This window comes from Xiphophorus couchianus, chromosome 11, assembly GCF_001444195.1.
Source record: "Xiphophorus couchianus chromosome 11, X_couchianus-1.0, whole genome shotgun sequence".
NCBI classification, from domain to species: Eukaryota; Metazoa; Chordata; class Actinopteri; order Cyprinodontiformes; family Poeciliidae; genus Xiphophorus; species Xiphophorus couchianus.
Window position 1 is genome coordinate 12764161 of NC_040238.1, and position 26374 is coordinate 12790534.

Genomic DNA, 26374 nt, shown 5'->3' on the forward strand with positions numbered 1-26374 from the left:
AATCTCTTGAAACGGTGCGGCGCTCCGGCCGTTCCTTGGGAGCCCGGTATCCTGCCTGCGTCGCGGCCCGGCGCGTGGTACAGAAAAATACGTCTGTGTCTGAGAAATCCATTCGCCGACACTTTGACAGTCTGTAATTCTGAAAAGCGTTCGATATGAAGTGCAGCCCATCCCGCAGAGGGGATTTAGGGCCCTACTCGCTGCTGATGCAGTGGAGCCATTCTGACATTCAGCCACCTAAAGAATTCTTCCTTATTAGATTCATCTAACTGATCAAGAATTACAAAAATGTGTCAAACTTCACCAAATGAAGTCTCATTATGACGCGTTGGGACAGATTTCAGGTTGTTGACGCCACTTTGCTTCCGCTTTCTGGCCTTCCTAATCATGACTCTCACATCTTCACCTGTGTCCTGATCCTATGGAGACCTTAATTCAATTAAACAAGATGACTGAATTAATGTGTTGCTAAGCATCACAGCTCGGCCCATCATCCTGTCAGCACAGATCAGTGTGCCACAGTGTGAACAAAGCCACGCCGCCTTGGAGGAGATGAATATTTGATGAAGGCTAAGAGCAGGGAGGCAGCCATAAGGTTTGCTTTCGCTGCTTGGCAAAGTGTGAGCAATTGCATGCGACAGAGAGAAAAGGTCAGCTTTGTTTGTCATCAGTGTAGGTCACAGCAGAGGTTTTCTCCCCCCGCCTCATTCAGTTATGCACGCTTCAAACGTCTCTGTTAAAATGTTTTCGTTGAAACCTGCACCGTGGGCTCTGGGCTCGTTTCTCTCTAGGTTTGTAAAAAAAAAAAAAAAAAAGAAAAATGTGTGTGAAAGCTGCGCAATGCATCTGCACACGCATCCCAATTGATTAGTGCGCAGTTATTTCAGAAAATTTCAGTTTAATTAAGACCCAAAGTCAGTTTCTCAACAGTTGAATATGACAGACTAATAATAGATTTTTTTTTTTTTGTACAGAAAAGCTGTTCTGATTGCCACATCAAAGACTTTTAAATAAAAGTTTAGTGGAATGAAAAAAGATAAGAAAAAAAAAGAAATGTGAAGCCAAGACCGTCCAAGTTCTGGCTTATGGTGGATTTATAAAGGCGTGGGCTGCAGCTGGAGTCAGAGCAACACAGACGGACCAGAGACGAAGTCAGCAGAGCCTTACCTGGTCCAAGACTAAAGCTCTCAGTCCTCTGAAACATCACCACATCAGACGTTCCTCACCACAAATCGTAAAGAGGAAACCGTTTGCATGCCACAAAATAATGTTAAACACTTTGAGGTATTTCTTTTTAGTTTTATTCACTTAACAATATGGTAAATATACAGGATTTTGTACGTTTCCAAAATCCTGGAACAACAAAAGTCTATTGCTGCATTCCAGTTGTAGACAGGACTGGGAAATTCCAACTTCCAGGTCAGAAAAACAACTGCATCGCCAATGGAAGTCGGATTTCCCACTGGGAAAGTGGAAAATCCTGCAGCTGCAAACTGAACTAATTACAAGTAGCGTTTTCTTATCATTTCTTATCATTTAATACTTAAGATGATGTTCGTACAAAGGTACTGCAACTATGTTTATAGGCTTCGTGAACATCTCAGCAGAACCTCAGGTTGGTGTCCGTGTCATGCCGCATTGATGCAGTAATTCATGCAAAAGGACTCAGCCAAGCACTGGGTGCAGATGCTGTGCAGTACATTGAGTGAGGTTGTCTGTATTTTGTTTTTCTTATGCAAGCTAAATTTTGCCCATATAACCTGGACATAATTACTGAGTAAATAAAACAGAAATAAAACTCATCAGCGTAATTAAATCGATAAATAAATTTCTCTTTTAAACTAAATTAAATTGCGTTGTTTTTTTTTTTTGCTGCACCTGTGTTATGACCTAAAATGTGAAGTTAAATGAAGGAAATTTGTTGCTGCATCAGTCTGACGCTGAATCTAGAAATCCAGAACTTTTATCATCCAACATCAGTCACAGAGTTTGTTTTTTTTTTAACACTCCTGTGACTGAATGGGAGCAATTCCCTGCAGCCAAGTCAAAATATCCCAGCAGAGTGGGGGTGGAGGTTGCTGAGCAGCAAGAGCGCCTGCGGTACCAAAACGTCACGTTCAACAATACCATGAAAAGTCATCTTCACAGTGCTGCACATTTCCTAATGTGGAGCATAAATATAAAGCAACTTTTAACATTGTTAGACATCCAGGAAAGCTGCCAAACTAAAGCTGCCATCATTTTATCCCTTATGAATTATTAGAGCTTCCACTAAATTATTTTTGCTGCCTTGGTTCAGAGTCACAATCCAACGTAGAGACAGGAGGCAACAGAACAGAAAATATGAATAATAGATTCATTTCAAGCAGGGGAGCAGAAGAGTCAACCTATATGGAGGCGGCAGAATATCGATTGGTAGGTTGCAGCTTGTTTGTCTTCTATGTATTACTACATGCAACAAGTCAATGGCAGACTCTCCTTCAATGCACGCATTCAGCCGAAACAACAGGCAGCTTCAAGAGAGTTATGAATAGTATTTGCTGGGGTGTGTGATCCAGAATGAAAAGGTTACCAGCTGGTAGAAACAGCCGTTACCTGATAGATACGTTCCCTTTATTTTAATCAGCTGCATTTTTATCTGAGATGATCTGATTTCACTAGAAAACCCACGGTGAGTGAACCGACGCATTATGGATGGATGGAGTCCACCACACAGAAAGGAACATGGTAAGAATTTATAATCAAAATAAATTTATGTCATCAAGTTCATCATTAGAGGACACAGAAACTCCAAATTATTTGTGGAAATTCTGTCTATTTGTGGACTTTTCTGTATAGCACAATGGTCAATGGGAAATGCGTCTGAGCAATAGCACTTGAGACGCAATTGGCTGCAGTTTGTAAACCAGCCAATAATTTTTCTAGGTGCTGATTGGCTGAGAGAGGAGCTAGGGAAGACTAGATGTTAGCTTCTGTGGTGTCCTAGATGGTTTCTACGATGCCTATTAAGGTATATTTGGTCTTTGAACTGTTACAAAATGGACACTTCATTGTATTCTTAGAAGGGGGCTCAAGTATTCCCAGTTGGCTGTGGTCTAACGCCTATGGTACCAGGGGTCTAGTGTATAGTGAAGACTTGTTTATCAACTGAAGGATTCTTCAAGTAGTTAGACGTTTATATTCATGCTCTTATTTTGAAGTGGGTGAAGTTTGTTGATGCAGCAATCCCATTTCCTCCCCTCACGTTTTCTCTGCTCCCCCCCATAACTATTTAAAATCAGAGAAATTCAGGAACAAAATAAGACACAGAACAAGATAAAAATAAATAAAATATCTATATAACATGTAAAATACATTGGTGATCCAGGGCTGTAGTCTTTCAAGGGCAGATAATATTTGGATTAAAGTTAGCGCTTTAGTACTAGCCTCCACTAATTATTGCAATGGCATGGCAGTTTTGTGTTAGCAGAACTAATGTTTATGATTAGCCCTTTACGGTTAGCACTGCTAACATTTAGTTAGCGGTGCCCTCCCCTGCTGATCTCATTGTAGCAGAAAATGTATTTGTTTGTAGAATTTCTCTTCAAATCCCCCAAAGCTATGAACATTTATCTTGACCTAATAAAACCGTCACACCTTCGCACCAGCCCGATAAAGCCTGACGCGGCGCGTGGTTTACATCTCCTCTCTTATTTGCAGCATGTCCTGATGACTCCTATGCGAGCACACTGCTTAGGTGAGTTTTTTTCTAACATAAAAACGGGCAACATTTACACTTCTGAGTCACCATGACGACTCTCGCTGTTGCTAAAAGCAGCAATCTCTGCACATGCGAGGACACACAGAAATGTAATGAAAGCAGCATGAAGAGCTGTGTCTAACTGTACTATTTATTCCATGCAAGAACACCATCATTCTGCAGTGATGGCAGCATGAGCGGAGGAAAATTACCAGGCTGCCTCTCCACAGGCCTGACTGATTTTGCTCAAAGACTAGCCCACATGGGTGCACCATAATCCCCTCATCTCCGAGGGGCTCTCATTGTGCTGCCATACATGCAGGAAGTTTAATAAAACAAAACTTCAGAGGAAGCCTGCGATGGGGGACTGGTGTTGGCTGGGTTGTGCACACACCAGGCAGCACTCCCTGCTCTATTAAAGCTAGGATACAGATGGGTATATTAGGACACGAAGTTCTAACTCTGAGGAGCTCACCATGATGTACAGCAATGTTCACTTTGGGAAAGACAGACAGAAGAAACAGAATGAAATTGAAGCGCGGATTGTTCTTCTTTATATTGTTAAATTACCTGAGCTGTCCATTCAAAATGGGAGATGAAGAGAGATTTTTAAGGTGACTTGTAGATGAAGAAATGCCTTCTCTTCCTTTCCTTTTCATTGGACCAAATTAGAAATTGCCCCAGAGCAATTGATTTGCCTTCTCTGTGAAGTAAGCACATCTATCATTCGAAGACTAGAATACGCAGGCTGGAGTGGAGGATCCCAAACGGTTGAGCCAAATCCAAATGGAGGGGAAAAAAATGAACACCAGTCTGTTCACGTTCAAATTCTTCCCAATAGATTCAACACAGGATCGACGCCATGTTGCATCACATCAATGCCCTACAGAGAGCAACAGAGGAGTTTTACAATATTTAGTTACCGATAAAAATAAATAAATAAAAAACATGGTGCTTCATTATAGTTGTGTACACAGAAGATTGAATTACTCCTCACACTCAAACATGATTTAGATGGTTTCATTTTAAAACAGAAATGCAACAATTGTTGCTGCTGCAGTTAAAATGTCAATTAATCAATTAAATTCAAACATACTCTGTTTATCTCAAAGGAAAATAAAATGTTAAAGTTCATACCATCCTAGTATTTTCAGAAAGTCTTGGTGGACAGTGATGATGGGGGCAGGAAGGATTTACGGTAGCAGTCAGTCTTGCAACAAATATAAAGAATCCTCTGACTGAAGACTGTTGCTGTATGACAGTCTCATGACTCATGACATGCTAACATGTCATGAGTCGTGGACATGACCTGGATGACACTGTGTTGGCTAACACTGCTAATCCACCTCATTTGGTTTTGCCACTAAACCTCTCTCTTGCAGAGAGTCTGTGATACGATCCTGGAGAATCAATCGATGGAAGACATAGTCGGCATCCATGAAATCTCATTTTTACCTCTTCTGGGACTTGGGGGTATAGTTAAAGTATTTGAGCTTCTAAGATGCTAATCAGCTGCTAATGTTTGTCAAAAAACAACAACATCTTGTTGCTACGGTTGCACATAAATGTACGGAAGTAAAAAAAAAGAAAAAGAAAAAGCAGGAGCAAAAACCCTTTCAGCCACACTGCATCCATAACCAGAGACAATAATTCCCAAAGAGATGCTGAAGTTTATCTGCAGAGCTGTGTAACACCAGCAGCTCTCACTCACATGACACCACACCTTCATTACTACACAACAAATCACAGCAGTCCCTCAGGACTGTTTGCATCAAATCAAATCTAAGCTCCCTGGATTTCCATTGATTCTTTATTGGTTGTTGCATCTATAGGTAGCTAGCTATTTTTTTTTCTTTAATTTTGAGTAAATCCATTTTTTTTCCCCCACATTGTTTTGTATTGACAACTGGTCATGAATAATAATGAAATGGTTCCAAGTAAGCAGTGGTGGGCACATTTCCACTAATTCTCTAAGAACCAATAGCAGAGCTAGCTTTTCATTTAGCGCCTCAGTGGTTTTGCTAACTTTGAACACATTTAGTGCACTTAGCTTCCAATTCTAAAGCACAAGTTTACTCGGCTGCTTTGTAAACTTTTAGTTGAATAAAGTTCAACATCTGTGTTAAAGTTGACTACACAACAGTTTGAACTGTGATTTTTTTTTTTTTTCAAAATGCTGGTTTCATAAGAGCATCAATTAAATCAATACAGTTAAAATTATGATTTCATGCAATCGCTGTGCAAGGTAAGTGGTGTAATTAAACCACTTTATGTAACAGGGGGACTAATGCAGCTAATTTGATAAATAATATGTTTTATTGTTAGAGCAGTATTTTAGTTGATTAGGCTCTGACCAGAGATACAAAATATTATAATTTTGCTAATTAATCATTTGTAACTTTTTGCCGTCACTTTTTTTGTCAAGGCAATATTTTTCCAAAATATACTTTTATTGGAAATAGTACTATTTAGAGATAATATAGTTTATTACTAATTCCAAATGTTGGCCAATTAATGGTTGGCTCTCCGGCTACAACGAGAAACGTCTTTATTTCTGCTTTTCTCTCAAACTTCATCTGTTCCATTTTCTGTTTATTGGTAATGGAAAACGTACATTTAACTGGTAAAAATAAAGATTTGCAGAAAGTGGCTTCATAGCGTTTTACAAAGCACTGCCTCTTATCTGAGCAGCTCAAAACTTTATGAAAGCATCTTCATCTACAGAAGACAACTGAAGCAGCTCAGATGTTTTATAAAATCTGCTCCCAGATTCTTAAAGTCGTGTCAGGATGACAGACTGTAATTAGCAGACAGAACTGCCAGAAGCACACAGAATAATTCTGCTTTCTGAACCACTTCTGGCCGGGTTTGAGACATGAGGATTGACTAAATAAATTAATCAGCATTCATCAACGTTGTTATGCAGCTCACATCCTATATTTTAGGAGATATACAAGGCCAAGCCATGTGTACAGAACCGGGCCAGGGGGAGAATTCAGCCCTGGGGCCCAGAGAAGAATGTGATCAGAGCAATCTTATTGAGTAGAAGAAGAATGTGAGGAATTGGGGAAAGTATCCAAACAGAGCCGACCACTCTGATCCGGCTGGTCTGTTACAAAGGGATCCGTTTCAAAACAAATATCTCCTAAAAAGATCCAGGAGGAAGTTTAAAACCTCAGTTTAAAAGAAATGTATTACTTGTCTATGCTCCAAACACTTAAAAAAATCAAAACATATCAAAGTCCCCAGCAGGCATATTTTATAGAAACAGGCTTCCCAGCAGAAACACCAGAACAATCCAAACTTGATACAGAATGCATTGCAGCATGTGTCCACAATCTGAGTCTGATCTTCATTTAAAAATCATTTTCTCAACAGGGATCATCAGACCTCAACCAGAAATCAGCCCTACACACCTCCATGCTTCTGAAAACAGAGGGACCCTGAACCTCTCACTACAGGAAGACAAGAGGACCATGCTGCCTGGAAACAGGACATCCATCGATCCAGTTTGCCCATCCAGCATCCATCCAATGGTCCATCTGTCCACCAGTCTGTCTCCCCTTTAAAAGTCCTGAGAAGTCCAGGAGCCCAGTGCTGCAGATCAGCTGCTGCTCCACATAGCTCAGGTCCAGCTGTGCTAATTCGTTCTCCTGTGAATTTAGTTCCTATCAGCAGCAACAGCAAGTCTTAAAATGCACTGCTAGAAGAAGTGCTGCTGTTAAGAAGGAAAATAATAAAAACCCTGGTGTACTTATTACAGGACAGACATGTAAAAGCAGCAGCAGCTAGATGGAGGTGAATACGAGACAAGTTCTGACAGCAGAACCTGGTTAGAGGCAAGGAAACATCACTGCCAGTTGCCTGAACTTCCTGTTTAATATTCAGATCTGTTAACATTGTGAGGGCTGGAGTCGGTGCCGTTATCTCCTGACGTCAAATTAAAACAGAAACACACACTTAGCTAGCAGCCCCTGAAAACAGCTGGATCAAAACAGCACAGCACATCCTGCCTTCCCTCCTTTTAGGAACCCTAGGTTCCCCTACCACAATGTTCTCCACTTCTTGTTGCATGAATGCCCAAATAATATGTGGCGTTTCCAGACTGATAAAGAGCGCTCCAGCCTTTTAATTATTCATGCGACCTCAAATGAGCAGTGAGAAATATGCTACAGTGCTACATGCAAAGCTGGCCGCTCTGCTTTGTGCTGAAGCGGATAATAGGAAATCAGATCTGCAAAGTTTAGCCGTGTTGCCAGACCTGCTGTCACAGTCTGCTAGCTCTGCCATTATTCCTCTGAAATGACCCACTGTTGTCATTTTTTTCTCCCTCCACAACATTAACGTGACAATGTGGAAGGCAGGCCGACATGGCCGTTACACTCGCTCTTTGCTTTTTCTGATCTTAAATGGCGCTCTCTTGTCATCTTTCAGCACATTAGCTTCAGAAAAAAAGAGAAAGAGAGGAGACTGAAGTGGCGGCATCTGTGACTGAAGGGGGAGGACATTAATCGATTGTTAGCGGCTGATCCAGCTGCTTCATTTTTAGGAAATATTACTAGCCAATGGCAGCACAGCCAGGGAAGTTAAAACCTACAGACGGTTTGGCGATGTATCCAGGGTGAAGTCTAGAGCCAACCAATTATTGGCTGTAGAAACGGATTTTATTTCCTAAAATTAACACAACCTCTACTGTGAGAAAAAGAAAATGCACCTGCAGGATGTGGCTCCTTAATTTGATCCCTCTTCATAAATCCCTAATTTTTCAGAGCCTTGGTGATTCATAACTATTTAATGTTGGATCAGTACTCCATAATTTTCTGCAGAATATTTGTGTTTGAAATGGAAATGAAACCAGGAGATTATTGAGTAAATTTGCCCTCTTTGTTTCAAATAATGAGCAAAATATTTTGACAGTCCTGATGACCAAACATACAATATTAATATAATATTGGTATTTTTACTCAGGGTTAGCAAACTATCGATCCTAGTAGTCAATGATTTGTCCTAATTGATAAACAGCAGATTAAAAATAATTTCATAGAAACAACTGAATGGCAGAAATTCTCATTTCTACCAAATTAAAACAATCTAATGGAACATGACATCAGACAAGAAGCTTCATTAGTTTCCAGATCCTGTATCAATGTCTGGAGATTGAAACTTAGCGTTTTTTCACCAACAGTAGGTGTTAAAAATATATTTCAAAAAAATAAATAAATACATCACTTAAGCCAAAAATTAACTGAATATTTAATTATTTTACAGAGTTAAAAATGGTTTTGTTCAACACTGTGGTTGGAATCAACTTGATGGCTGACATTTGTTTCCCCTGATCCATGAATGCCCAACTGCTTAGCAAGTATTTTGAACTAGTATCAACATCTACGGTGTGGATGTGTTTACATGGGAAATAGTAGACTACTTAAAGTTGGTTATTAATTTGATAAATCTGTCAGAATAGAGAAAGCAGAGCAGCAGGAAAAAGTGATTTTCTCACTGTGGTTATTTAGTCAGAAGCCAGGAAGCTAAAACTCTTCATTTCCACTTCAATGACAGATTGCTGAATCATTTTATAACTTGATCGGCAACGTTTTACAAAGTTTGCAGAACACGTTTTACACTCAGTTTTACATCTTTTGCAAATATATTGTAAATAAATAATAAATACCAAGTGAACTCTTGCACTGATAAATTTGATGTTCATTTTAAAAAATAAAAAAAACTAACATTTCTGCAAAGAGTAGTGCCTTTTAAAAGAAAATGATGGGTTTTTTTTGTTATTTTACACATTTTGACAAGACTAAAAAGTCAACCTTCAAGGTTATTTCTGTTTACTGTTGGTTACCATCCAAAACAGTAATTCAGATCTTTACTAAAAAAAGAACTGGAGCTTCAAATCTGCCTTCAGTGTAATAAAATAGAACATTTCCTTAAAAATAGTCATGGTTCATCTATAAACTAAATATGTTTTGCGAATTCATAATTAAACAAGAATGTTAAAAATAATTCTTTTTTCCCCCCCAGAAAGCACGGTGGCTTTTCAAGGGTATGAACATTTTCTGACAGTGCCTTTGAAAAAATATAATTATTAGTGAAATAATTATGGAGTGGGAGGTAAAATAATAGATGTGGAGAAAGGTACCAACTTCCATCAGCAGTGTGCGACAGGTCAGAGCAGCCAGAGGGACGGATACTGTGACTGAGACAGTAAATGGGGACGTAGGCGGTGAGAATCACGTGTTTAGTGCCACATCTCCTACGGCTGTGGACGATAAACCACAAAGCTTTTTATATATGAACTCACAAGATCCAAACTGCATATGGTCAGTCTTGGTTGCTATATTAAAAAAATGTGTTGAGAGGATAAACATTTCTAATTCCTCATCTGCAAGAATCCGTCTCTGAATTTTTGGAGAATTTATTTTTAGAGAACTTATTTTCTCAGCTCAACTCCATGCTGAAACCTCTACAAACCCTCCCGTCCTAAAATACCGGATGGGTATTTCAGGATGTCTTCCAACTTTATATCTGGAAACAATGAAAGAGAGCTGGGAAGCCTGGCTGTAGTGATGGGCCTCCAGAGATTTATCACCTATTCCCTTCAGACTCAGAGCCTTAAGGCCCGTTCAGACAGGATTAACACAACGCCAAGTGGGGAATAAGACTTCCCATCTCCTCTGGTTAATTGAGGCATATGATCTATGGTGGATATGGACGTTCAGAAGAACGAGACGAACTAAGAAAGGCAATTAAAGATGAAGAAAAGCTTGGGAATCCTCTGAGAAATTCCTATTCCCGGTAAACTGCAAGCTATCTGTGTAGCATGCAGGAGGAAATAGCTATCATTTCAGCAACGTTTTTTAAAGCATATTTCGAAATATCAAGAGGTGGATGGAAACGGCAGAATTCAAAATACAGTTTTTCAAAAACAGTTTTTATTCAGCGAATGAGTTTGTCGAAGTGAATTTTCCCATCCACTGGTGGGCCTGTACCTTACCAGAGGCACAAAACTATGCAATTCCAAACCACCAGATCCAATGGGAGGACTCGCTCCATTTCTCTGTGATGTGTGGTCTATGCTAGTCTATTTACAAAAATAGAAAAAGGAATTATGCTTTGTGAATCCAGCTTGATTCACTCCCAACCTGTAAGGGGAAACGTGTCTAATTTGCGTTCTTTTTTTTCCTCAATATTTTTAAGTTCACATAAAATTTGCATGACAATTGGATGAAAGCATAGCTAATGATGAAGATGCCCAAAATAACTAGGATATACAGAAACAGAGAGAAGAAATGCGAACAAAAAAAATTGGTTCAATTCTCAAGGCAAACGACTCCATTTCATTCTGGTCCAATTGTCAGATTCAAATCCAGTCAGTCCACTTCAGTCACCACTACAGTGGACACCCATACACTCTTCTGTGGAACATGACTCCAAATTATTTGTGGATCAAAAATATTCAAAAGAAATTGTAAGAAAATTTTTGTTTCTGAAATACCTTAAATGCTAATTGAGAAGCTATTGGCTAGCATTTATGAAGCAGCCAATCCAGAAGCACCGTTCATTTTCCTTTGTCCTGATTGGCTGAACCTCCAAGACTGTAGGCGATATCTTCTGCAGCCGTGCTAAGACGATTTCCACTGTGTGTATTAATCCATGTTAGGGTATACTTGTTCTTTAACTATTAAAATGGACAGATTAAAAACATTGTAGAGGAGAAGGTCTCAAATATTTGCAGATTTTAGCTACTCTAAAATGTGGATGCCTAACCTCTACGAACACCGAGGGTCCACTCTATACGACTAATTCGTTTAAGGTTCCAAGGCAATATATTATTTAAAAAAGACAAAACTCAAAAGAATATTTACGGAGAGAGTTGTCTTTAGTAGATTTTATTGTAAAATAGAAAAATCTAACTTCCACAATGTTTCCCACCTCTACATAGACGCTGTATGGTAATAACTCGATTCATCAGAAACATGAAATGGTTTTGTAGAGAATGAAAAGATGGCAGCCTGTCAGGTTAACTCCACAGCACCTGACAGCCAATCAATACGCAGACAGATTGCTCCACTCGCAGATCTCTCACCCTTAAAAAGGAGGAAAACAAAGCATATGTGTTTACGCTGATTAACTTCTCCTTCAAACAAGACAATCCAAACTATTCCACACATTTTAAATGAGCAGAAATCCGTTTATGAAGGAAGCCATATTTTACTCATCGTGGTTCATTTCTGAACACATAAACATCTGTAAATAAACGCGTTTAATGAAGCCCCATGGCTGTCTTTTGTTAAGTAGACAACATCGATCTGTCAGATTGATTTAATAATTCAAATTAAATCTGTTCAGATTGCTCCCATAAGAAAATGTTTTGAATTGTATGTTCATTTATTAATTCTATTAAGCTTCACAACAGAAACAGTGTTGCAGTTTCAAAATATTTGTTTATGATCCCAAAAATCATATAAAAAATGCCACCCTTATTTATGGGCAGTGGGAGGGAGGCATACATACATACACACACGTATATGTATATACACATATATACAGTATACTATATGCATGTTACATTTTTTTTTAACTAAAAGAATAGACTCAAAACAATCTTAAAATGAGAACTTATATTCCTATAATTTCTGATAAGATGGTAAAAAACAGGAAACGTCTCTGGTTGTTGTTGCTGTCAGTCAGCTGCATATAATGTCCAATCACTGTATTTTGCACAAAATGTTCTTTAAAAAAAAAAAAAAGAAGAAAAGAAAAAGCCATTATCCGGTAAAAACCTACACAATCTCAACGTCTCCAGGAGAAAACCACCTACCCATGTTTATTTTAGAAATACATTTTGGTTTTCAGTAAAGCAAAACCCTGACACTGTTTCTTCATTCCTATCCGACCAGCTCTCCTCTCAAATAAATTGGTCTCTGTAGCACCGACAGGAAGTGATTTATAATTTTTGCTATGTGTCTGTGCTTGGCGGCCATTTTAAATAGGAAGTGTATTTTTTTAAATAAAAAAGTGAAAGCAAAGCAGCTGGTTTGAGCATCTTCAATCAAACTGTGTGGATGATGCCTGAATGGGGCAGATAGAATCAGAAATCAGTTCATCTGAACACAGACCTCAAAGAAAAATGCCTCATGGTGCAGTTCAGTCCAATATATCTGCTTCTGGTGTCATTTATTCCAAAGATCTACAGTCTCTAAATGAATTGTTTGTCTTCTTCAGTGAAAAATAAAACTAGAAAAATGCTGAACTGAATTTGTCTTCTATACCAGAACGTGATGGAAAACAGGAGCAGATACTTGCTCACTTGCTGTCAGATTGGTTAACAGTCTCCGTCATGCATGGGGTTAGCTCCAGTATTAACACACACTGACATTTCAAAGTTACACTTTTAAATTTTAACAAGGTGCAGGGAGAGAAAGCTGCATGGAGCGTGCAGAACAAAAATAATTTTCACAAATCTAGCTGAGAGGAACATTCCAATTCATCCTAGTTATCAAACAATGAAGTCAGAAAAATTTAAATACTATGAGAATCTCATAGCTATGCTCGAGTATTAGTGTGAATGTAGATTTTTAAAAAATTGAGTAATTGCTACAGGAGAAGGAAATTTCCACCAAAAAATGTTTTTTCTAAATAATTTCACATATTTAGAAGAAAAAGTGGGAATATTCTCAGATGGTCAAAAATGTTCAAGAAGAAACAATAAATGCATAGTTTTGCAATATTAAAAATTTGACATCGTAAAGCCAAATATGTATAAGAAAAATAATTAGAATTGACTTTGGTGTCATTAGGTCTGATATTTGGGACAGTAGAAGTTCTCTAAGAGTTACACTTAGAAGACACACATCTGGATATTTTCCCCACGTTTAAGTAACAGAGCTGGACTACAACGTCCATTTTCTTAAAGATTTGACTTGACTGAAAATATTTTTGTTTTAATATAATAAATACCTTTAATGAAAAAAAAATTAGAAAGACAATTCAACATTTTATACCAAGGAGCAACAAGTTTATGTCAATCTTTTTCTGAGCATTATTCAAAAGTCATTTCAAAAGTTTTACAGATGGCAATGTGAACGAAAATATTAATTATAGTATCATAAATCAGTAGAATAGTTCTGGGCACACTTCGACTCTGTCCCATTTGGTACCAGCACACCATGTACTGTACTACTAACTCATGTATGTTTATTTGGTGCTGAAAACTCATTCTTGATTTATGTTCTCATTTATCTGGGTTCTTCACACCAATTGGACCAGAGGAATCTCATAAAATTGCTTCAGACAGATTATGAATCCTCCTCAAACCAAAATAACTGACTGACCTCCTCTGGGTAGATATTTTATTAGAGTCATACAGCCGTATGTCCTTACAGTAAACTTTAAGTAGACCAAAATGACTTTAAATTGTTGCCTCTCAGATGTAATAGAATAGTTCAAAAGGTCAGCTTTAAGCAGAGGGTCAGACAGTTGTGCCGGCTGTTCCTTTAGGATGAGTCAGAAAAACTCCTCCTAGTTAGAAAGGATCCCTCGCTTTATTCACCATCGATCAGAAAGCCACTGCCAGTTCCTCCACTTCTAAATGACGAACACACTGATTGGGCAGAAGAAGCTCTTCCAGACGCCAAGCCGTCATTTATTTTCAGCTGTTTCTTTATATTATCTGGCAATGGGAGCGGCCAGAGCTCCAGCTCTGAGGGAAGTAAAATCAATCCGGGTTATGCTGAAAAACTCCCCTCACCTAATATACACTAATGTCATTTAAATTACTGCAGTTACTCTTCAACTGTTTCACAACATGGAAAGAGAAGAAAATTGAATCTCTGATCCGGTTTTATGAAAGAAACACACATACAGTACGGAGATGAGAGTGGAGAGCTTTACTGCTAATAGAGATTAAAATAGCACTGTTAGTCACAAGGTTAACACAATTATCCTATTTTACTCTAACAAGTATTACTGTGGAACGCGGACTACCCGGCTCTACAGTGTCAAAAGATGTCATTGGTTCCTGTGATGAGGAACCGCACTGTGTCGTCTGAATAGCTCACAGTTAAAAGGAAATAACCCAAGGGAGCTGTGATCTTTTCTTAGAGAAGGAAATCAAATTACGACACTAAATGAAATTAATCTGTACTTTACATCCTTCCAATCTACAGTTTCTGATCAAAGGAGCGCCGCATTGTTCCCCAGTCACTACCATTTCTCCTCCGCATCCTCCGAATAGGACACAAAGAAAATGAGACGGTTTGTTATTGTGCTGTGGTTGTCTGGTGTTAGAGCAGAATGTATCAGTCAAGACAGGGTTACAATAGATGAGACAAAGGACGGAGCTGAGCACAGTGGGGAGACATGATCCTGTTCCACGGGAGACAGTGGAACAGCCTGAAGGGTCTCATCAGACGCACACTCACTGAAATGTAATACAAGCCGGAGCGTTATGGAAAACGGAAGACGGGCTCATGCGGCGCCGCATACCTGCATTGTTTTCAGAAGGGCATTCATTTCCCCTCCGATGATTACAGCGCAACGCCAGCTGTATTGTTTGTTTGCTTGAAAGCTCAAATCATCCACATTGATTCCTTTATTCGTCCATTGTTGAATCCGCCGTCGTGTCAATGGACGCGAGCGAAATGGGCCCAATTACAGCAAGCGACGCCTCCCTGCGACTCCAGAGCAGAGCGAAGATGACAGAGGCCTCAAACTGGGAGGAAAACGGACAATCAAAGACTGCTTATGGTCTGCACAAACTGGCACGCAAAATATTCCATGCTGTGACCCGACAATGGTTCACATGGGATGTCAGATTAGTTTTGTCAACCATGTAAACCTGCAATTAGAGCATCTCAACAACTCATATGACCAGGCATGGTATGCATAGAGGTCCAGGAGGACACACATAAATTATGTAAATCATAACAAACATGGCTGGGCTGTTTAACTTTAACTGGCTCCGTCTGCAGATCATAAACACTAATCCTGAGGCTTTGAACAAACTGTCACTTTGGCACAAACGCCTCCAACATCGTTTTGATGACGCCCCGCGCTGAGATGTTGCCAACAGATCTGTAACGCAAGCAAAGCAAATTCAATGGATTTGAACTCTTTGCTTAGACAGATGAACTATGTTTGGAATTATCTGAAATTCTTAAGCTACACCTAAGCAGTTTTAGCAAAATCACAGTTATCCCACAAGCGAACTGCACTTGTAGAGGATGTGGCTGATTGGTCAAAACGATTCATTAGGCAACCAATAGAAGTCTAAACATGAGCCAATATGGGATTCTCATAGTAACTGTATAAAAACAAAGATCTGGAATAAACATTTAATCTTTCCTGTTTTTGGTTAAAGTAGATCTACAAAACTTATTAGCACTACCACTAAAATAAACTAGTTAAAATCCACAAATACTTGAGACCCACACTAAAAACACTATTTCAATAATTCATATGGCTTAATATGCATTAATATGCACAGTGGAAACCATCTCGGCACTACCGCAGAAGCTAATATCTTCCTTATTTCTGCTTTTGGGGGTTCAGCTAATCACGTCAAGAAAATAAATGCCTCTCCTGGATTGGCTGCTTTGCAAACACCAGCCAATGACGTGTCAAGTAACATTCTGTCTGGGTAATGTCAGCTTCTCAAGCTCAATATTTTATATATGCACTACGAGTAAAAAATTAAATCACTGAATTATGCAAATTTTCAAACAAATAATTTGGAGTCATATTCCACAGAGAAATTGAAACGGTGATTCACTGTACTGATCATCAAAGTCTCATTCCTTGGTATTTACCATCACATTAGTAGACTTTATGTTTTATAACAATAATATGGAATGCTTCTCTCGGTAACTATACAAGTTTTAAAAAAAAAAATTTCCCAGTTGAAAGGACGAGATTTTTCCAGAAATACATTTTCCAGTGCTTTGAGACAATTTTTTCCTCCAAAATGTAAATTTAAAACCTCCATGTACGCAAGAAATCTGTATAACATGAATCTTATTTAGCATCTTATTCCAACACATTGAATTTATTATTAATTCACACTTTTTAAAGAATTAATAACCTTTAGTATAAAAAAAAACACACAAAAAGAAAACACATTTTCTCAAAGTAAATGTTATCCCTCAGTGGTGGAGATGTGGATGGGCTGCTTCTTGGTGTCGGATGCAGAGGACCAAACCACCTGCCTGCAGCGGCCCTCTGATGCTGCCAGGGCTCCTGTGTGCTTCACAGTAAAAGGCCCTTTTTAGTTTCTGCTTTTTCCTCTAAACTGTTTCTTCTTTAGGAAACAAAAAGAAAAAAAAAAAAAACCCAAGCTGCTTTTGAGGAGGATCTCAGAAGCCTGGATGTGTTTCCAGCTGACAGCTCGCTGATGAAATCGGGGTAACAGTTGAGTGACTGATTGATAGGAGCCGGGCTTTGCCAATATTACAACATCAATCTCATTTAATGAGTTCATATTAAAGGTTTGTTTTTGAAGTACTGTGAGGCCAGAAGGAAATGAACTGGATTCCAGCTGCTAAAGTTAGCAAGCCAATAAAAAAAAAGTAAGAAGGCAAAAAGAAAAAAAAAACCTGATTAATGCAGTGACTTTAATCAGGTTTACTGCATTTTCCACAAAGAGCCAGAATTACCAGTGTAACTTGTGTAATACATCTTTATGATTTAACCCAGTCGTTTATGAGCTGTAAGAAAAGCAGTCCATGGCAGCAGCGTCACAACCTGGCAGACACCAGCAAAAGGTTCTGAGCTTCTAATCCAGACATTTCTCTGTCAACACGGCCGCAGTGTGTATCATAAATACACATGGATTCATATGCACGACGTGCTGAACCACGACCAATCACAATACGTCTGACAACAGAATAAATAAAGTAAATCCAGCTCAACGTGACCGCTGCTGTGACTTCATTTAGCAGAGCCTCCAAATATTACCAGCCTCATTTTCACCAGACACAATAGACCGCTTCTGTCCAGGAAATGACCACATATGTTTACATTTGATTTTATAAGTTATCAGAATGAACGGTGCTGGGGAAAAATATTTCCTCCTTACAGATTTTTTCTGGTACTTTAATGAACAAAATCCTCTCCAAAACAACCGATGTGTGGCAGAAAGTCTTCTGTTAAATCATGAACCGTTATGCAAAACTGAGTTCATTCTGACCACAAACACCCAGGTCCAATCACCACCAGACCTGCAGAACCAAGAAACCACTCCAATAGAACCTGACTTACAACATGAAGCAGAGCAAACGAAGACATAAATCATTACAGATGCATCAATATGACAATTCAGGGAGATAAACACCATTACTGTGGCTCACATCAGAAATTTTACACATATTTACAAATGGCAACAAAATGGAAGCATTGGCACAGTTTGACTTATTGGTCTGATGCACATTAAAATATGAATATCAGACAACACATTTTTATGAAATGTGCCGTTGGTTTGGATTAATCGAATGTTTGACAGTTTAATTTCTGGAAAATCTGGATTTTTCTCCAGCAATGGACTCTTTGGGCTTCCATAGTTGGGCGTGATGTCAGCCCTCCAGGCCCCGATCATCTTGTATTTATTTGGACTTTGAATTCATTTAAAAGCACATTTTTAAAAATATGCTAAGAACAGGTGAAAAAAATAAAAATAAATAAATTAAAGTCATAAAAAGAAAATCTGAAATTGTACTTTATATCATCCTGGAGTCAAATATGGGGGTGGTAGTGTGATGGTCTGGGCTCTGGAGGTTGTTTATTTACTCAGGTCATCTTTGTTGAAATGCAGTGAAAAAAATGTTTTCATCTGGCTGAAAATCTTTCAAATTTTGAGCAAGTCAAACATTCATACAGTTCCCCAATTCCACCAGCAAAGGTGGGCAGTAGGGGGCGTCAACACCTGTCACAGTGTACCCCACACACCACCCAGTCCAGCATCTACAGACCCATTCAGACTGTAAAAGAAACGAGGCTGGAATATCTTTGCTTTTCGTATCAAACGTGCGTTAAGCTCCAAAGAGCCGACTGTTTTTAATTCCACGTCTACAACCTGTAGAACAGCTTCTTATCAGAAAATGAACGGCCTCAGCTCAGCCTGGAAATTTATGTATGTGCACAAAGTAAAGCTGGTTATTACATAACAGGGAAAGAAAATACAGAGCATATTCCATGTGTTACCTTTTATCTATGAATAAACAATCCCCAGCCCTGCAGGATTCTTTATTACTAATCTGCATTTGCTATATGCTAGCCACAGGCCTCAACAAAGCAACTCTTTAGAAGTGAATAGAATTTGCATTCACCTTTTAGGCATCACCGTTTTGTAAATATGAGCATAAACAGTGAATAATGACTCTGATTTGGCTGGTTTTTGCTGCTTCCATGGTCCGGTTGTTTCACTGCACCGAGCAGCACCTTAGCTGCTGTCAGTGTGGCAGATTGCTGCCCACGCCCCTCCTTTGCTCCTCACCCCCTCCAATCCCTCAAGAGATTTCGAATTGGAGGGTGCTTACTTGACATCCCATCAGTTGGCGGCTCACTAACAAGTAGGCCATAAACCTTTTTTTCTCCCTTTGATTACACTAAGTGCAGGGAGGCCAGATGAGACCCAGCAGTCATCTGTTGGCCTGCCATCGCCGTCACTCTGAGACTGACAGGGCAGCATGGCGCGGGTCACTGGGGGTCCGCCCCCCCCTTCAGGAATACAGCCATTGTTCTTCATTACAGCAGGAGAGGCTGCAGCGGGGGTTCAGAAGGAGAGCACGTCCACTTCCACACCTGTTTCCATCATGGCGGGGGTTCCTGGCTGAGCCACAACCACGCCGGAAGGTTCCTCTGTCAGAAAGGCTGGCTGCTTTCTGACTGAGCATCATGATGATACAAAGGGAAAAAAAAAAAAAAAAACAGTTCAAAGTCAGGGTTTATTTTCCTGTAATGGAAAGATTGGTTGTGTAAATTCTGTGAACTGTTCCTGGACTGAAGCTCTGCAGAGTGGAGTCCGGCTCTGCAGTAAAACTCATCTTTACTAAGAGTTAGAGAGATTCAGAGAGCAGATCGTCATCTGAACCGCGCTGCATCGTCTCAAGCCTCAGCTCCTCAACACTTAGCACTGAGGCAGTAAAACGCCTCACCCACAGAGACTCTATACGTTTATTATCACCTTAAAGAGGGGAGGGAAAGCATAAAGGACAAATTCAATAAGTCGTTTGGGCTGAGCTCCATTTTTATGTCCAATTTGGACTCTTCTCCTCAATTCCTAAAGCACAAATTCTAAAGTTTGCTAAAGCTATGGCAAACATTTCTTAAAAAGGTCAGACTTTATGGAAGCTACACAAACTAGCTGCAGGAAAGAATAAAGATGGAATAAAGAGATTCAAGAATACAACTTTTAAAAAGACTTGAAATACTAAACATGTTTCCGTTTTTACCCACATCTGGAAAATACTTCAAACTCCACAAATTTGTAGACCGTGTTGTAAATGCAGACCTTTACACAGTCTACACTTTCAAATGTAGCACCATCCTGGTGTGTTTACAACCTAACATGAGCAGACCTGGGAGAGAATGACCAAGTTCACTCTGGATAACCCATCTGTTCTCACAGTCAGACCTGCAAGACTTCTCTAAAAACATTTCAAAACCACTTTCATTCAACCAATATGTTTGTGACTGGAAATGTCAGGCATCTTTCACGAGATAGCTAAAATATTAAAAGGAATATGAATGTTTACAAAAACATGATTGCAGGAGAGCAAACTATGACAGCAAGGCTGAATGTACCGCAGGAAAGTTGCTCCGTTTCCAACTTCCCACTTAGCAAACCATTCCCACCCCATGAACTAAACCGCTGCTCATCAGCTTTTATTTATTCATTCATTGGGATAACCACATTTCCTTACAACAGACCATGTATTGATTACAGAAAATTGGTTTCAATAATTGGTTGTCAAAGTAGACAGTAAGTCTCACCAAGGCAGGTTGAAACTGATGCATGGTTGGAGTAAAACATCCCATGGTAGACGCAGCAGTAAAAGTATGAATCCTAAAAGAAAACCAATAAATGGAGTGGTTTTTTTTCCCTCAGACATCTCAGCATCTCCAAAGAGCCCAACGGTTCCTTCTATTATCCCTCAGTTCTGTTTACAGTTGAGGATAGTCAATCAATCACCACATTAAGGAATGTGAAGCTGACAGATCATGCAGCCTCAGTTTATATGTCAGCGGTAATGTAGCGGTAAATAAAAAATAAGAAAGCAGTCCAGAAAGCAGAAATGTACTCAGTATAAATCAAGCTGTCAGCCAAACATTAATCAAGGCTTTGCGCTCCAAATTAATCCATTTGCTTAGCTGTACGGCGGGCTGTATATCTGAGAAAAAGGTGCGACAACAATGTCTGCATAAAACAGCAGGATCGGGTCCAAACGGACTACACGGCTCCAACGGGATCCACTTCCTGTGGTTAGCCCGTGTTCTCAGGAGCAGACGACGACATGCGAGTGGTAAACACGTCTCGGCGTCCATCAGCGGCAGACATGTTGGATTATCAGCCAGAGATTGCATCTACATACGAGGCATTACTAACGCTCTTATCCAAATCTAATAACTATCTGAGATCAAACAGAAAGCAGCGTGTAAAACGCGATGAGGGCCATCATCAGGTCAGCAGATAACAATACTGCTGTGCAGACGCCATAACAAGCTCCGCACGGCCACAACACGACACGGTCTGTGCTTGTTGGGATAATTGGTGGATTCGCCACCGGAGCTTCAAGTCCCAATAAGCTGATTGGCGGGAATGCTGCGTTAGCATAACTCAACACCTGGAAAGCAGCGTCTCCTGTTGCTGTAAGCCGATAAGCTGCAGAACTACTCCACTTAATATTCATTCAAAGGCACCGCACAAAGATTAAATCACATACCTTTCACTTATAGTAATATAGACACGTGTAAAATGAAGAGGGGCTAGATTAGAATCTATATTTGTTCTATGGTTTGTACTAGAGTCAAATAACACTTGAAAGGAATATAGGAATTCATAATTCATTAGGGTAGGGAAATTAGGGAAGAAAGTGAAAGCCTACTTAAACTTTAATGTAATGTAGAAGCAAAACTCATGAATGCAATTTGGGTATTTTTAACCCGAGACCTGCTGGAACAAAAATATCTCTGAGTTCTGCCGTTATTGGCTCTGGCCAAGCAAAGGCTCTACTGTGAGCATTTTATCCCAGCGTTTCATTTTTGTTGTGTAAATTGACGAATATGAGATATGAGTCTTTGTGTAATAGTCCTGGTGGAGTGCTTTGCCATTTATCCATTTCTCTTTCCTGGACAGAATCACAGAAGGAGCTGCTGCTGTGCTTCTGTCTCTCTCCTGTACACAACTACTGACATAAAAGTTAACTTTGTTTAATAGTTTTTATTTTAAACATAAAAAGAATTTTTGACTAAATGTTTCGGTCTTTAGCGGCATCTGGATAGAGCTGTTGTTGCCGTCATTAACTTTGAACAAAAGTTCTCATAAACCGTTCTATAGGAAGTACTCCTGGCTCAGTGGTCCAGCCTCAATGAGTGAAACGGTGTACAGCGAACCCTCACTTAGTCACAGTTTAGTATTCACACATTCCCAAAATCAAAGATTTTTCTGTGCAAATTATTTGTGTAATTTGACAGACTTTTATGTAGCGTGCATTTAACTATTCCAAAGAAAATGCAGATGGGAAGCAGAAATAAGTGGCACAATGCCACTTGAAATGCCATTTGCGGACTTTTGCAAAGTAACCAATCCAGGAACACCATTCATTTTCCTTGGCGCCAATTGGCTGAACCCGAAGAGCGAAGCTAAGGAAGACCCCAGATGTTAGCTTCTGTGGTAGTGAGGCGTTTCCACTATGCCTATTAAGGCATATTAAGATATGTTTTTGTTTTTGAACTATTATAATAATCAGTTGTAAGTTGAGGTGCAGACCTGTGTGGAAGTAGATGAGACCAGTTTTTTGTGTAAGTATCAGCTGATGGCTGAGCCCAACAACAAGGAAACTGGAGCAGATTTATTACATTAGAGCTGGTTTATCTGCGTGTTCTTAGTTGTGTTTTAAAGGAATTCTCAGATTTCACATGGTTGTGGTCCCTAACCTCCATGAATACCATGATCCCACTGACTACCAAATACTGTTGGATTTCTATGGGTCTTCTCCAACGTAGCTGCATTCCCATTAAAAATATGTCAAAAACTGTCAACGTCCCGCTAATCTCGAAAAACATTTTGTGGCGTTTGCGTTAAACAAGCAATTAAAATCACATATGAATAAGTTTGTTCAAGCAGTAAGTTATTAAAAACATGCCACGTCATCTTCCTTCAACTACTTCCTGTTGTTTTCTTCTTCATGGTTTTTGCCAGTGGCAACACCCGGTTGTTGATCATGTGATGCAAAAAAAAAAAAGGTTTCCATTTGTTTTGCAAGGTAAACCAATTTTCAAAAAAAAAATGTCAATAAAAACTTTAACCTAGTGTCAACATTTTTTATTGAAAAAAAAACAAGAACTTGTTTGAAACTGACACATTTCCTTTCGGCAAATGTATTTTTTTATTTTATTTTTTTGTTTTTTCATGTGTTAACACTTGTGGGAGCCCCTGTCAATCCTTTTAGTGATCTAAATAGAACAAATACAGAAGTATACGTTTACTTCTGGGTCATTTCCCTGCATTTTCCTCCAGGAAATAGAATAAGCCACTCATCTCATTTTATTTTTTTGAGGTTGAATGGTGGCCAGAATGGAACCTGCTTCCAGATTAGCTGCATGGACAGTAATGACAGCTGGACGGTGGATTGTGACCTCGGCTTTCACATCTTCGTATGAGGGAGGGAAAAAAGGAAACAGCAGGCTGTAAATGCATGGGCACAATGTGATCTCAGAGTATGCAGCTGGAGGTGAATAATTGATACGCTTTGTGCCAGAGTGCCCCGAGTTCTGTGTGAAATCAGTGGAGCCATTACCATGAAGGTAGAGCAGATCAGACTCAGTCTCTCTCTGCTGCTTTTCACTCATTCACTGACTAGCTCTGAGGAGAGAAGAGGGAAACACGGCTCTGCATCCATTTCCCATTTCAGTGGATAAAACTGGATTAAGCCTTGTGGATAATCCACAATGTGACAAACATCTGCCTGCCCTGTCATTCTCACCACTGGAGAGGCTGGGGCTTCTGTCATGAAGAGCAGCTCCGAAGCCTTTAAGTTGATGATTTACCGCCTGCACCGACCGGCTGTTTCAATGCAGAACCACACTGGAGATCAGCTGGGAGAGACGCTGAGCCCGCGAAGCTGTTCTGCACAGATCACACCAGCAGCAGCAGCGGGGAAAGCCTGTCGCATCTCAAACTGAAGCCCATCCGCTGCCTGAAACCTTCCAACTCAGGAAGCTTCGATGTTTTTTCCCCCGCAAACCCACCTGCGGTGGAATGAACTCTCAAACTACTCCGGGTTTTTTTTTTTTTTGTTTTTTTTTAATTATTAGATGTGACCTGGATCTCCGTGGAAATGATTTTACTTTCACAACGCATGCATCCACTCGGCTACTCCAAACCCAACTCACCGAGTTCTGCTGTTTATTTCGTAATCCTCTCTCCTCCTCCTCTCTATTTCGCACAATTTAGTCGCGCACGTTTCTTCTCTGGTACGAAGTGCCACGGGTGTTTCGTACTTTTTTTCTTTTTGTAACATACTTATAATTTTTGCAAATAAATCTCGTTGAGCGACTCTAATAATCCAGCAGTTATTTTTATTTAATTGATCAGGAGGGTAAAGCAGCTCACACCAGAATCAGAAACGCAAATAAATAAAAGCAGAGCAGAAAATAGATAACTAAATTTCGATATTTCTATTAAATAATTGTTTCCATAATAGAGAGGAATGTTTCACCGCAGAGAAAAACAAACTGATAAGCTATAATTGGAGAAGGTAGGTAAGATATCGGGATAGGAAGACTGGAATTGACCTGGCGCCATCTCAACATTAAATCCAAAAAATAATTACAAAGCATACCGATTTGCAGCATGTATTTGCGCCGAATTAATAAAGACATGCGCATTATTGTCACCACAGAGTATCCAAACAAAATACTCGGGAGAAATTTCCGAGTCGGTTGAAACAAGTTAAATGAACAAAGTTGCTTATGGAGTTCCGCTTTGACACGCTGAAGCTGCAGCATAGAGGAGTTTCCACGCACTGCTGCTCTGTCCGTTCACAACACGCCACAAAGTAACCTCCGGGACAGAAACAGCAACATTGCGACCATGCACATAAACAAGCAGGTTCGTGTGTCCTCACATCACGCAGAAATACAAGTTATTCTTTTCTAACACTTATTTTTCTTAAAGCAGTTCCCAGCGGTGGTGGTGAAGGAGGGAGACGCGGTTTCAGCCTCCAGTCAAATGGTGAGCGGTCCAAAGTGATGTATCGGCTGGGCAGCGCCTCTGCAACGCCAAAAAACACCCAAACCTGCCCTGTTCTGCTCAGAGCTTCAACTTTACACATGTTCTCCTACTTGGTGAACAGCATCTCAGCTGAATCCAAACCGCTCCGCCGCGGACGACTTCCCACAAAAAAAAAAAAAAAAGACCAAAAAAAAAAAAGCTACTAAAATGACACTCCACCGAATCCGCGGAAATGCGGGAACAAAGGGCGTCCTCCGTCCACGCACAAGCAGAAAAAGTCCTACCTTTGTGAAGAGCCGCTGGAAACGCGAAGAGAAAGAGAATAGTCGCCAGAGAGCCGCTGCGAGCGTTCGCCATGTTGGACACCTGCTTCAGAATGGCAGCGCGAGGCAGCTTCACCTACAGCGGGACTCGCTTAATGAGATGCGGACGAGGAGGGAGGTTCTACTTCCACACAGCCTCCTGCTCCCAGCTGCTCGACATGGACGCGCTTATATAATGCGTACAGTTCTGAAATTAATCTGAGGGGAAATATTTACATTTAAGCCTTTGCTAGCTACATGAGGGGAGTGAGTAACTCTTTTCTTTTTTTTTTGCATTCCACCATTATGGAAAATTATTATGGCATTTTGTCATGCAGGTGCATTTCAGTAAAATTATTCGTACATATATATATATATATATATATATATATATATATATGTACGAATATATATATACACAAAATCTGAAAAAGCAGTTTGGAAATGATGATCTCTATCCAAACCAACCTGGCTTAATGTGAAAATATTATAATAACTTTTCCATCCATCCATCCATTTTCTGTTCACCCTTGTCCCTAATGGGGTCGGGAGGGTTGCTGGTGCCCATCTCCAGCTACGTTCCGGGCGAGAGGCGGGGTACACCCCGGACAGGTCGCCAGTCTGTCGCAGGGCATAATAACTTTTCCTTTTGTGAAATCATGATTTAACAGTGGTTGTGCTTTCTGTTCAGTTTCACAAACTACTTGAAGTAGTTACAAAAACATTTCAAAGGCTCTCCAGAGAACCAGTGATTATTTACTAATGGAGCCGATTATGGAGAGCCTTTCCGGAATCGGCGGGTCTACCTATGTTACTCAAGGTGACTCATCCAGGATCCAGGTCAGAGTTCATGATCCAACAATACAAGAGAGACTGAGC

At 39.8% G+C, this 26374-nt stretch overlaps 1 protein-coding gene across 4 annotated transcripts in view; it reads right to left on the reverse strand.

Annotated features, from left to right (window-relative positions):
- cadm1a (cell adhesion molecule 1a) overlaps positions 1 to 25688 on the reverse strand; it is a 396597-nt gene extending 370909 nt beyond the window's left edge. Inside the window, exon 1 of one of the 4 annotated variants that reach the window (XM_028031634.1) lies at positions 25478 to 25688. In XM_028031634.1, coding sequence (XP_027887435.1) covers positions 25478 to 25550 — 73 coding nt within the window. In that variant the 5' untranslated portion in view covers positions 25551 to 25688. The remainder of the gene's footprint in view (positions 1 to 25477) is intronic. The other 3 variants (XM_028031635.1, XM_028031636.1, XM_028031637.1) reach the window with 3 other exon arrangements.
- Between the last annotated feature and the right edge of the window lie 686 nt (positions 25689 to 26374).